Below are 13,953 nucleotides of genomic sequence, written 5' to 3' on the forward strand. Positions count from 1 at the left end.
GACAATCAGTTGTGCTCGTGTAACCTCATACTTTGACACTAGTTGAGTTAGAGCGGACATCAGTTCAGGATCCAATATGGATGCTGGCATAGGATCATCCACTGGGGAGGGACCCACCTGTGGTAAACCGACTGAAAGCCCCTGCAGTTTGTGGGGCCCAAAGACATGCCAGAAGAAGGCAAAAGCACACTTTAAATTTGCAGGATGGACTCATTCTGTTATGTTGTTGAGAATGGCCCAGGAAACTCAGGGAATGTCAGAACCAATGAAGGAACCAGCTCCAGGGCGGGTGACACTGATGTGGTGCACCTGATGTTGCGATGCTCTTGCACCTTCTTTTTAGCGTCAGAGTGGCGTGCTAGAGTTTGGTCTCACTTTGCTTTTCTATGCTTTCACTTAAACTTGGGCATACCAGAGGACTTGACAAAGCACAAGAAAGGGTAGTGGTGGTACATAGAGTAGCACATCAATTTTCGAACAGTATGTTATTTCAATATTATCTATTATCAGTATAGGTGCCATCTTTGACAACTGGGAGGCTATATGAATAGGGCCTCTGTGGGACTATTAGCGCAAATTAACATCTATGTAACATGATATTTGTCTCTGCCTTGCACCTTGACAACTAGGTCTCCACATTTGGAATGTAACAGTGTTAGCTGGTATTAAATTGATTTTTTTGCAAGTATTTTTCTGTTGGACTATTTTCCTGAGAGGAGCTATATTGTTGAATCGTATAACTGACTATAGTTTTCGAAATTGTGTTAACACTTAGAGAGTGCCGAGGTACAGTTGTTCTGTTAATACCAGAGGACTTCAAGGGGTTGTGGGAACTGCCTCAACTACTACTTCTTTTTGACAACATACCACTTTTCCTACAGGCTTCGGATCGCCTTTGAAAGCATTTTGGTACATATACCACGTAACCGAGTCAGGTACTGAATCCAGGCAACAAAAGCACACTATGGAAAAGCTTTAGGGTCGTCCAAAAATCAAGAAGCAGGGAGAGGAGCTACAGATTCATAGTGGAAGTTGTGGAAAGGTAGAAAATGACGTCAATGCAGAGTGGTAGTGCTTATGTGTGGCTCTGATCTGTCACTTCTGGGGTAGTATGGAGTCAGCACACAGTCACATGATACCACGAACAGGTACGCAGGAGTACTGCTACACATTTTCTGGGTCCAGTCTAGCGCCTGGAGGATATTCTAAGAGAGGAATCAGCAGTTAGAAGTATCTGGTAGAATTGCCAGTTGGCAGGAGACAGCAAGGTCAGGCAAGACTCAAAGAACACTTCTGATTTATCATCTTGCATTGACAGTGGCACAACAAGCTAGGTTTCTAACTGCATTCAGCTCTGTGTTACAGAAGTCCTTTTGCAAAAACTTCTACCTCTCAAACAATGGTGTCATGGCAGACAGACATTTCCTAAATAATTAAAGTCAAAACAAATAAAAGTACATGCAAAGAAAGTACAGCCACAAACCATATTAGAGTACTCGCTGGTAGTTTGCTCACCTTCTGGCGCAAAGCTTCATTTTCCTCCTGCAGGAGAGCGATTTTCTGACACTCAGCCTCAAAATTCAGAATAACTGGGACAGGTAAGAAATGTTAAGGAGCTAAATGCATATGCCCAGGTGTACGTTGGCTAGACTGTGAAGAAAATATGATATTTTTTGCTGCTGTGTGTGTGTATTTGTATACCACGCAGAAGTAATAAATTGATACACAACCCACACAATAAGGATACAATTATATTTCATAAAGCACATCAATTTTTTTGGGGTGCTGGTAACTTGGCAAGTTCACCTGAATTGCCCACGATTAGCACAAGGTATGTTGCATATGAAGTGCTTCCCTGTCCTTCTTATGTAGCTTTAAGTCTACACGACAGGGGAGATCAGAGAGGTGGAAATTGTGTGGGGGCCTTGTGTGCCTCCTCCAAAACCTACAACCACATGTAAAGACAGTGGCGTAGCTAGGCCTTTTTCCACCCGTGGCGGTCCCAGCCTTTTGCTACCCACAGTGGCTGTAAGATATGGGGAGGTGGAAGGCTGGCGATCAATTCCTGATTTTGCCACCCACTGCCGCCCCGAAAACTCTTACCGCTCCTCCCGCACCCCTCCTTACTACCCCACTGTGTAAGTAATTATGGGCGATATGGAACACCACTAGCATACTAAATACCACAAATGAGACTTTGATGAGAATGCAGGTGTATAAGTTTCTTCCAGGCATGTTGAACTGCTTTGCTGCCTACCAACTAGTATCATTTTGAACCTGGTGGAATAGATGGGAATTGCTCTTCGCTACTACGTGGCACCCCTGACATACTGTGTGAAATCTCTACATTTCTGAAAAACAACCCTGATTTAATGACGGACACCACAGGCATGCTGATGGGATCCCCCCTTGACATACTGATGGAGGCTCCTGGTATACTGAGTGGCATACTCGACATATTGTACTACATCTCTGCAACATAAATGAGGTATATTGAAGGGAAAGTCAACAATATTAAAGGATTACTACTGGTATACTGACAAACATCCCTAATTAGTGTACATTTTAGCTCCATGAACAGCATGGTTGTATGTGATTTCATAGAGAACTAATTACTGGAATACCATTACATAGAAACCATTTAATCTAAACAGTTTAATTTAATTTTCAGGCAGAATGGCATTTACAATTTCATAGAAACTAATTCATAAAATGTTTTTTCCCGAAACTGGCTTCTCTATACTTAATTTTTAAGGTGTAAATGAAATGGTTGCAGAACTTATTTTCAGAAACTGTTTTGTGGAAGGTATTTATTTCAAGCCTTTATATCAGGGGACATTATTTCGGATTTACATATTTCACATTATAAAACAATTACTTTTGATGTCACTCGCCACCCTTAAACACCATCCATCTCTGATCCTTAAAAATACGTCCCGGGGCGTGGCCGAGACAGCGATGTGACCTGACGTGTCTCGAGCGAGCTCCGTCGCCCCGCTGCACTAATCAGCCTGTTCCAGCGTAGTTCTTGGGGGGCATCCGCTCCTGGGGACCCCCTGTGCTGTCCTGACCCTGCTGGTGCTCTTTCTGGCGGCGATCCACGGCTGCAAGCGCGCCCGCGGCCCCTGCTCCGAGCTCTGGGGCTCCCGGGCTCAACTGTTGGCCGCCATCTTTCAGCAGGGCCCTCTGCCGAGCCGCCTGACCTGCCCGCCACGAGAGGGATCACTGCTGCGGACTGGGTGAGGCTCTGCATCGCTCCTACCCCTCCGGCGGCTGCACCCCATCGGCGGACCGCGGCTGCAAGCACACCCGAGGCACCTGCTCCGAGCTCTGGGGCTCCCGTGCTCGACTGTTGGCCGCCATCTTTAAGCATGGGCCCTTTGCCGAGCCGCCTGACCTGCCCGCCACGAGAGGGACCACTGCTGCGGGCTGGGTGAGGCACCGAATCGCTCCTACCCCTCCGGCGGCTGCACCCGATCGGCGGAGCCTGATTGACGCCGACGGAGCCGCGCCGGAGCTGCCGGGGTTGGGCGATCGCCAGCGGGACACACATCATCAGCGGCCTGGGCACCGCACCTACGCGAGCCCCCGGCTTTGGAGGCGACGACAGGCCCCGACCGGAGGGGTTGCTGGAGATCCCCCCGCCCGCGAGCCTGGACCACGGCTCCCCCGCCCACCGCTGGACACCCCGGTGTGCTGAGGTGAGACGCCCCCACTCCCCTGCCGCCTCTCTGCGGGGCCCGGCGCCTGCGGGGCCTGACTACTGACCTGCCCGCCATTTTGCCTTTCTGGTGGGGGGCCGGCTCCCGCGCTTTGGCGGCCCCTGCTTGAGCACTCCCTGCAGCCTGGGGCGCGCGGGCGGAGACCTGGGGAGAGAACCTGAAGCTGCGTGTGGGTCGGTCTTGCACCCTGGGGGCCCTGACTTTGCTGGACACATCCCCTGGCCACCCCACTACTCCAGCCCGACCCTGGTGAACTGCAGCCTTGCCGATCCGGCTGAGCGCCTACGAGGACACTAGGGGTCCCCGCCTTCTGCCTCCCCTGGCCCTGGGCTCTTCGCTGCTGGACGACCCGGGGGGACCCTCCTGGACACGGCCGCCTGGACATCGCGCTGGGGGTGGGTCCTAGCCCAGGCGGGACCACGAGACTGTGCCAGGCCGCGGCCCTTCGGGGGCCCTTCGCTTGTGGAACCTGCACCCGACCTGCCGTGGAGCACCCGCGGCCGTCACCTCCTTGACACCTCCCCGACCTAAGCGCCACCTTGTCCTCCAGGCTGAGCCGCCTGCCTCCGCTCCAGTGACCCCTTCACGGCCCGGATTACTGCTGGACAACTATTGCTTGCACGCGCCCCGTGCTCTGTCGGCGAGCGCACCGCCGACCCCAGCCCTGTGGTCTTGTGCTCCTGACCGTGGAACCCGGGCTTGATCACCGAGGCGCCAGCGCACCCTCCCCTGGACTATCCTACGCCGCCGACCAGGAGTTGTGCACAGCGGCCGACGCAGGCCCCCGCTGCCTTTCGACGCCCTGAGTGGACCATGACCCGCGGCAAGGGGACCAAGCCGGACCCCCCCACCCACGACGACCAGGGGGGCGTCGGTGGCCTACATGTGGGGCAAGGCGGGCTCGCCATCATCCTCCGGGGGCCCCCCGTCGACATCCGGGGGGAAACCCCCACCGCAGGCTGACTCCCCGCCGGTGACGCAGGCCTTCATGTCCTCCTTCATGGCTGATCTGAAAACTGAGATTGGGTCCCTCAGGACGGAGGTCCATTCATGCGTCAAAGAGCTACGCAGAGAAGTCACCGACCTTGGCGACCGGGTTGACGGCCTGGAAAAAACGGTAGATTCCCGCACCGAGGACCTGGAGCAGATCTGGCAGAGAGTGGCGACCCTTGAAGAGCAGCACATCCAGCTCCAGATCAAGCAGGAGGACTTGGAAAACAGAGGACCCCGCAACAACCTCCGCATTCGGGGTGTGCCACTCGGAGAAGAGGGGACTAATACCATGGCCTACGTGGCCCTACTCCTGCAAGAGGTATGGGGCGAGGAGGACGCCCCCCGCCGCGCCTTGACCGCGCGCACCGAGTCTTTGGAGCGGGAGGGAAAGCGGGCCTCCTTCCCGACATCGTCACCAGACTGCATTACTTTACTGAGAAAGAGGCCATTTTGAAGGCGGCTAGAGACAACCCTGATTTGCAGTATGAGGGTCACAAGATCCAGATTTTCCAGGATTTGGCCCCCACCACACTCCACAGGCGGAGGGTCTTCCGTCCGATCACAGAGAAGCTCCGGACCCTGAACATCTCGTACCAGTGGGGCCACCCCTTCGCGCTCATCTTCAGGTGGGAGGGCAAGCGCAGGGCCCTCCGGTCCTACCGAGAGGCGGCACAACTACTAGGCATGCCGGAATCCCCGGACCACAGCCCGACTCGTCCCCCCCGCTCAGGGAAGGCACCTCCACACCCGGAATGGTCCACTGTACGCAGAAGTCGACGATCTCCCCCGGTGGACGCACTCTCTGTCTCGCAGGCCAAGCAGGACATCATCGCCCACATCCGCTCCCTTGAGGGCGACCGCGAGGAGCAGACCTCCCAGCCCAACGCCGCCGGCTCGGAGGGTGGAGATCGCCCCTCGACTCCGGACGGCTGCTGACCTTTACCGCTGGGACTCAGGCTGCCCTGCATGCACGCTGGCCCTCTGGGCACTTCGACCCGTCCCCACGCACCAAAGTAACTCGCCCCATTGTTCTCGGGGATGGGGTCCTCCCCACCCTCATTGGCGGGGGTCAGAGAGACTGGACAACGCCCTTTGCCTGTACCAGGCCTTGTGCCGCGTCACGGAGCCCCAGTGCCATACAGACACTTGCGTGGACTAAGTGGACCCCACAGATCGACACACCCCCGGACTACCTGGAGGCAGCGGGGTGGGCGAACTCCGAGACAACCTGACTCCAATTTTTCTACCAGACTCTCTGCTCCCTCCCTTTGTCCCGTAGGAAGTGACATTCCTGAGTCCATCCAAACCCTCGGGTAGAGGATGTCCGGTACCTGGGACATTGTACACTGGCCCTGTTGGCCTGTTTTGGTTTTGTTTTTTCTCTGCTCCTCTTCTCCTCTTCCTCTCTTTCCTCTTCCTACTTTTCTCTCACGCTTCCCTCTCTGCCTACTCCTTCCCTGCGCTCACGGAGGGGTGGCGTGGTGGGCCTGGCGGGGGTTGGTGCGCCGGCGGCTAGACGAGGCTGCCACTGTCCTTCCTGCGGGGGGGTCTGCTGCGCTGGGTCCTGCGCGACTCCCATCCCCCTTAGTGCTATGACAGCGAACATCCCTGCGCCCCTGAAGGTCCTCTCCCTCAACGTTAAAGGGCTCAACTCCCCTAACAAGCGGAGGCAAGTATGGCGCTACCTCCTGCATCACCCCCCTGACATTGTCTTCCTCCAGGAGACGCACCTTCTCAGGGGGGACACCACACGCATGGCACACCCTAGATACCCCACACAATACTGGGCATCCTCTGACACCAAGACAGCGGGGGTGGCAATCCTTTGCAGGGCTGGCATTAGGTGGGGACCCGCAAAACCCTTCAAGAGCGCGGATGGGCGATTCCTCCGCGCCACGGTACAGATGGGCGGTACACGGCTCACTCTAGGATGTGTGTATGCACCCAACCAGTCGCAGGACAAATACCTCCAGGCGCTTCTTCGGGATCAGCTCCCACCGGGCGACGCCAACGTGATCCTGGGCGGCGACTTCAATCTTGTTTGGGACCCCGAGTTAGATCGTGCGGGAGCCCCCTTCAATGGTGCGGGAGCAATGTCCTCTACCCTTAGAGCGCAACTTACTGACCTGGGGCTTGTGGATATGTGGCGTTACCACAACCCGGGGACCCGAGACTACTCCTTCTACTCGCATTCCCATCGAACATACTCCCGGATCGACTATCTTTTCGCCTCCCTTGAACTGGCCCGAGACTCCTTAGCTGTCGCCATGTCCGACATTTCCCTGTCGGACCACGCTCACGTGGAGCTCTTACTGTAGGATCCCCTGTCCCGCGCCCCTCGTGAACGCAGGTGGGCGCTCCCGCCGAGGATCCTTCGGGACCCGGATGACGTTGCCAGCATCCGCGACGCCATAGACTCGTATTTTGCTGTCAATGACACCCCTGACGTGCCCTTCCACACGGTCTGGGATGCCTTCAAGGCCACCATTAGGGGCCACATCACCTCCCTGGCGGCGGCGCGGAGGAAGGAAGCGTTCAAGATGGAAGCCGACCTGGCGGCTGAAATCAAATTAGCGGAGGCCCGCGACCGGGACTCCCCTTCGAGAGCGTCAAAGAGGACTCTTGCCACTCTAAGGGGACAACTCCGCACTCTGCGAACCAACAAGGCGGAACACTCCCTGCTGGCGCTAAAACAGCGGTATTACGAGGGGGGAGACAAGGTTGGCCGCCTGCTGGCCGGCAGGCTGCGGGCACGCGCCGCTAGGGCCCACATCGCCACTGTTAAGAGGCAGGATGGCACCAGTGCCACCGCTGAAAAGGCCAAGCAGGCTGCGTTCGTCGATTATTACACCTCCCTATACGCCGAAGAGCCTACCTCTGCGGAGGCACGGGAGGCCGTCCTCGGGAATTTTGAGGGATCCCCACTGTCCCCGGCGTGTGCTGCCGCGTTGGAGGGCCCGCTGCTGGAAGAGGAAGTGACGGAGGCTGTCAAAGACCTCCCCGTGGGGAAAACCCTGGGGCCGGACGGCCTGCCGTTGGCCTTCTATCGCCTGTTCCTGACCCAGCTTCGCCCGCACCTGCTGCGGCTCTATAGCTCCTTCTCCGATACCACTGGCCCGTCCCCCGATATGGGTCTGGCGGAAATCGCCCTGATCCCCAAGCCAGGGAAGGCTCCTGACCTCTGTGCCTCATATCGCCCCATCGCCCTTCTTAATACCGATCTCAAGATCTACACTAAAATCCTGGCCAAACGGCTGGATCCGCTCATGTCGGGATTGGTGAACCCGGACCAGGTGGGCTTTATACGGGATCGCCAGGGGGCTGACAATGTTCGCAGACTGGCACACCTCGTGGGGAAAGTGCACCACTGGAAAATCCCGGCCTGCCTCCTCTCACTGGACGCGGAAAAGGCCTTCGACCGAGTCGATTGGACCTTCCTCCGTGCGGTTCTTAAGAAACTTGGTCTTGGTCCTAACATGATATCCAGGTGCATGGCCCCCTACCTCGGGCCGCAGGCCAGAATTCGAGTCAACGGCCAACTGACGTCGCCGCTTTCCATCCACAGGGGTACGCGGCAGGGGTGCCCGCTCTCGCCGCTCCTGTTCGCCTTGGCGGTTGAGCCGCTGGCGGAGCTGCTTAGGCGCGCCCCTGACGTTCATGGTATCCCCCATGGGGGACGCTCCAACAAGGTGGCGCTGTTCGCGGACGATTTGATTCTTACACTCACGAACCCTCGGGTCTCCCTCCCAGCGGTGCACGAAGCCCTCACACTGTTTGAGCAGGCGTCCGGCCTTAAAATTAACCACTCCAAATCTTGGGCCCTCAACCTCACCATCCCTGAAGAGGAAGTCACCTTTCTGAAGGGGGTCACGCCCTACCGCTGGGCGGATGACTACATTAGATACTTGGGTCTGGACATTACACCCCACCTTGACTCGTGGTCCTCCAGAAACTGGGCCTCTTGCCGCAAAGAAGTCCTGGCAGACCTGTGGAAATGGAAGCCCTTGATGATATCCTGGCTGGGGCGGCTGAACGCGGTCAAGATGTCGATCCTCCCCCGTATCCTCTATGTCTTCCAGTGCCTCCCCACTCCGATCCCGATCCACTGCATCAGGACCCTTCAACGCGACCTCACGTCCTTCATATGGGGGGGTAAGCGACCCCGGTTCTCGCAGAAAGTCCTCATGGAACCGAGAGACAGGGGTGGTCTCGCCTGCCCGAATCTTCTCCACTACTACTGGGCGGCACACCTAAGGTTTGTGATCGAGTGGGGTGCGCGCGAGAGCGACAAACACTGGTTCCATATGGACCGAGTGGTTACGGGGCGCACCATATGGGACCTGCCTTGGTTACCGCGGGTGGCGCGTTCTAGAAGCGCATACATGGCAGTCCCCACGAGGACGGTGCTTGAGGTATGGGACCGAGTGGCGGTGTCTAAGGGATTAACCACGTTCCCCTCTCCGCATACCCCCATTGCGGGCAACCCACACTTTCCCCCGGCTGCCCAGACCCGCGCCTTTGAGAACTGGACGCAAGGAGACTGCAGGGTTGCAGGAGACCTCTTTCTCGGTGGGTCACCTAAGTCCTGGACGGACTGCAGGGAAGAATTTGACCTCCCTTTAACCGCTAGCTTACAGTATGCACAGCTGCGCCACTGGCTCTCGGGAGACGACATGTACCAAGCTGCTTCCAGGGCCTTTACCCCCTTTGAAAAGTTGGCACGCTCCCTAGGGGGTCTGAAACGACTCATCTCCCAAATCTACGACATCTTGCAGCATCCCTCCACTCCGCCCGCACATCCGTACCAGAGGCAGTGGCAGGCGGCGACTGGCACCGACATCACGCCCTCCCAGTGGACTAGGCTCTGGAACGACATCCCCAAAACATACCGCAGCATCCCACAGAGGGAAAACGCGTATAAGCTGCTGACGCAATGGTACTACACCCCCCTGCGGCTTAGCAAAATGTTCCCCGCTTCCTCGCCGCTGTGTTGGAGATGTGGTACTGCGACTGGCGACTTCATACATATCTGGTGGTCGTGTCCTGCCCTGGCTGTCTTTTGGAAGGAGGTCCTCAGCCACATTAGGAAGGTGTTGGGTTTCCCCATCCCCGAAGAGGCTTGCACACTCCTGCTGGGCATTCGACCCCCCACACTTCGAGCCCTCACGCGCAGCGACTGGATCCTCACCCTTCACATGCTAGGAGCCGCCAAGCAACTCATTGCTTTATATTGGAAGCGGGCTGAGGCTCCGCCGATAGCTTCCTGGTTCGTGCGCCTCTGGCAGGTCCTGACCATGGAGCTGCTCACAGCGCGGATACAGTTGAGGGGGGTACGCTTCAAGGCGGTGTGGGAACCTCTTGTACGTCACCTGTGCTCCATTACCTATGCCCGCCAAATGCCCCCCAGGCTCCGCGCCCTGCAGTTGTTCGAGGACGCCCTCCTCCCTGCGGATCCAAGCAGACTAGGCTCTTAATCGCTTCCCCCGGTGCTACCCTGCGTTCTGACCCCCCTGTAGGCATCCCCAGACGCTTCTTCCTGGCCCCTCTCCGCCTCGCCCTTGCTCCTTCTTTTCCGACTTTTTCTACTTTCCTACTTGCCACTCTGGCTTTCGCCCCTCTTCGGGACAGTTCGGTCCCTGTTGGACCTTTGAAAATGTGACACCACTACTCCCTTTCCCCTGCTCGCCTCCCCCGTACAGCGACACATTGTCAGCATATGGCCTCCTCTTGCTATATCTTTCACCTAACTCACGCAGCCGGCCTCCTCCGGGGGTTGTGGGCAGTACGCTGTGTTAAAGACTCCATCTCCCCTAGTTGCCTATGCCTGCTGACTTTCTTTTTTCTGCGCGACCGGCCCCGATCAGGGGTTGTAGGCTTATCGCTGTGTTCACAATAAAAACAGATTTGAACAAAAAATACGTCCCCCAAAAAACTATACCCATCCCTGATCCCTAAATTCCATGATCCCTGAATCTTAAAAGACCTTTCTAACCCTAAACTCCACCCATACCTGAAGATTAAAAATCCTTAACTACGGGGGCGTGGCTACGACAGCCGACATGGCAGACGCGGCTTAGGGGAGCTCTGTCCCGCCGCCACTCTCCTGATAGAATTATCCTGCCTTCCCCCCTTGCCCGACCCTCTCCAGCGACAGGAAGGTGTGGTGGGAGATACCCGACGGGCTTTGGGAAAGTTTTGGCCGCGTCGGAGGCGGCGTGGCTGTGCAGCTGGCCCCGGAGGCGGAGAGGCCTACGCCGCTCGCGGAAGCCGGGACCTCGATTTTGGAGGCGCCCCGGGGGCGCGACGAGCATCGGCTGCCGGCCGGCCGGGCTGGGCGGAGGTGCAGCCCGCCTCTGCCTCGGGGGATTCGGGTGGAGCATCGGAGCCTGTGGAGTGCCTCGTCGGCCCGGACGCTGCACTAGAGGCCTAAACAGGGGCCTGGAGGCTGGGACCGGCTGGGCCTGGACTGGGCAGAGGGCCCGGACATCGCATCGCCCTGGAACAGGGTGGCCTGCGCAGTGAGTACACTCTGGAGAATCGGCGATATTGGAGTCGCGGAGCTGGTACTGGGAGCACGGCGGTCAGATCGGGCCGCGGCGGGTTGGGCCTCTGCGACGCACGTGGCTTGTCCCCATCATAACCTGGGCCGATACTTGCTGAGCCTCTGTGGTCAGATCGGGCCACGGCGTGCCCGTCTGGGCCCCCCCTGCTTGTGCTGCGGAAAAGGCGCAACGCCTCATTGACCCTGTGCAAAGTGTACTGAGGAAGCGGGGGGACTCCGGACTCGAGGGCCGCCCCTGCCTTTCCCTGCACAGCCTGGAGTGAAGCCACGGACCGCACCTGGGGGTGTTATGGGACTGCACGAGCCCAAGAGACACGGCTGACGGTGGATTGCGTGGACGGACTGCCTGTTTGCAACCTGTATCCCTGAAACTGGTGTGCGGGGGAATAAAGGTTGGGGCCTCAGTGCGACGACTGGCGGAAAAGGGCCCCCTTGGGTGGAGGGGGTGTCGCCGTGAGGTCCACGAGGTGGCTTCTTCGCAACTTTGACCCCCACCGATCGCCAACCATGACCAGAGGCGGGAGCGGCAGCGGAACCTCAAAACAGGCCACTCTTGACAAATTCACCGGCGCAGGGGGAACAGCCGGAGCCTCCGGGGGCCCCCTATCCCAGGGGCCAGATAATGCAACGCTTTTGGCGGCCATCACCCAGTCCAGGGACACTCTCGACGCCAAGATAGGGGCTGTTGGGGCAGATGTAACTCTACTGTGCCAAGACTTACGCAACGCAGTGGCCCGAATTACAGAGGCTGAAACACGGATCACCGGAGTGGAAGATGATGTCGTAACTTTAAAAAAGAAGGTTGCTGCCATGGAGGGTGTCCAGAAGGGCCTGGCGCTCCGAGTGGAGGATGCGGAGGGGCGGGCTCGGCGCAATAACCTACGCTTTGTTGGCTTTCCGGAAGATTGCGAAAAAGGGGATATGGAGGCCTTTCTCACACGCTGGTTAGAGGGCTGGCTAAACCGGAGTCCCTCTCCCGTTGTTTTGTCATCGAGAGGGCCCATAGGGCGCTGGCTCCTAAACCACCAGTCGGGGAGCGACCACGACCGGTGGTCGCCAAGTTGCTCAATTATCATGATCGGGACACTATCCTGAAACAAGCCCGATTGAAAGAACCCCTCATGTGTGAGAACCAACGGATCCTAATATTCCCGGACTACACAAAGCTAGTGCAGCGCCAAAGACAATCCTTTGCGGATGCCAAGGCTCGCCTGAGAGGCCTCAAAATCCAGTATGCCCTACTCTATCCAGCTCGTCTGCGGGTGATCTATCAGTCCCGCACTCTATTCTTCAACTCTCCGGAGGAAGTATTCAACTGGACGGATGAGACAGTTCGGGTCCGGCCGCATACCCCGCCGGCTCGGGATTCCGACTCGTCCTCCTCGACGGCGCCGAAGCAAACACATAGACGATCTCGAAGTAGAAGCAATTCGAGGTCCCGCTCCACTAAACGATCTCCCGCCAAGAAGGCTGCTGCTGAGGGGACCGCTCCCCCAGATACCCAGACTGTGGACTCGTGAATGGGGGTGAAACACTCCATGGCGCAATGAGGTGAGATTGGCGGGTGGCCCGGAGCCGTCCGGCCGGGGTGACCGGCATCCTTCAAAACACACCGACATCCTTGGACAAAGATATTGACTTTCGATATGGGATGTTGGGTGAGGGAGGGTGGGGGCGTGGGGGGGACTGCAGGGCAGACATTTGGGTACCAGCAGTCCGTTTTTCCACGGGTGTTAATCGCCCCCTTAAGGGGCTAGTTTGGGGTTGTGGGGTTGGACTATGGGGATCCATTGGAGCGGGTGGCCACTGACCTCCTGTTGGGGGCAGGGGCTCGCCCACGCCGCGACAGATACTTCAATGTTGCTGAGGTATAGGGTGGGGGTGGGGCGGGGGGGTTCGAGAAGTTGAGTTCGGCCCAGGTTTGGGGTGGGTCTTTGGGGGACAGCGGGTGTTTGGGGTACTCAGGGATAGTTCATTGTTACACGATGGTCCACCTGGTTCGACTGATAAGGTATAGGCAGACTCACTCCCATATGCCCAGGCGATTGTACACGTACTCAATTGATGGCGGCTAGAGGCCCGGCTCCGGAGCTCCCCAGGGTGGCGCTGCGGATAGTGAGCTGGAATGTTCGGGGCATGCTCGATAAAATTAAGAGGGGCGCTGTGCTGAGGCAGGGGAAGAGGGAGAAGGCAGATGTCCTCTTATTACAAGAAACCCATCTCTTGGGTACCAAGACCCTTAGCTTGCAGCGCTATGGTTATCAACAAGTGTACCACGCAGGGTTTGTCAGAGGGTCACGGGGTGTAGCGGTATTGATTCATCGGAGGGTGTCATATATTCACTGTACGCAGTGGGTCGATGCCCAGGGTAGATATGGGTTTGTTAAGGGAACGATTGATGGTGAGCCTGTTGTCTTTGGCAGTGTGTATGCCCCCCCCCCCGCTGCAGTGGTCCCTGGTGGAGAAAATGTTTGCTGTTTGGTCTGAGATCCCGGATGCCCTGGCGACGGTTGGCGGGGACTGGAATGATGTGATGGATGGTACGTTGGACAGTCCTAGACCGAGTGGTGGGCAGCCGTTGACCACGCCTACGAAGTTGCATGATATGGTGCGGAGCTTGGGTTGACGGATGCCTGGTGCTATCAACATACTCATAGTAGGGAATACACCTATGTC

The 13,953-nt window shown here is 57.4% G+C and overlaps 1 protein-coding gene across 2 annotated transcripts in view; it reads right to left on the bottom strand.

Moving 5' to 3' along the window:
* Positions 1 to 13,953, bottom strand: part of WDR91 (WD repeat domain 91) — a 187,786-nt gene that overhangs the window by 87,536 nt on the left and 86,297 nt on the right. For both annotated transcript variants that reach the window (XM_086952995.1, XM_086952994.1), the window contains exon 5: positions 1,516 to 1,598. In XM_086952995.1, coding sequence (XP_086809121.1) covers positions 1,516 to 1,598 — 83 coding nt within the window. The remainder of the gene's footprint in view (positions 1 to 1,515; positions 1,599 to 13,953) is intronic.

This window comes from Lissotriton vulgaris, chromosome 1_2, assembly GCF_964263255.1.
Source record: "Lissotriton vulgaris chromosome 1_2, aLisVul1.2, whole genome shotgun sequence".
NCBI lineage: Eukaryota > Metazoa > Chordata > Amphibia > Caudata > Salamandridae > Lissotriton > Lissotriton vulgaris.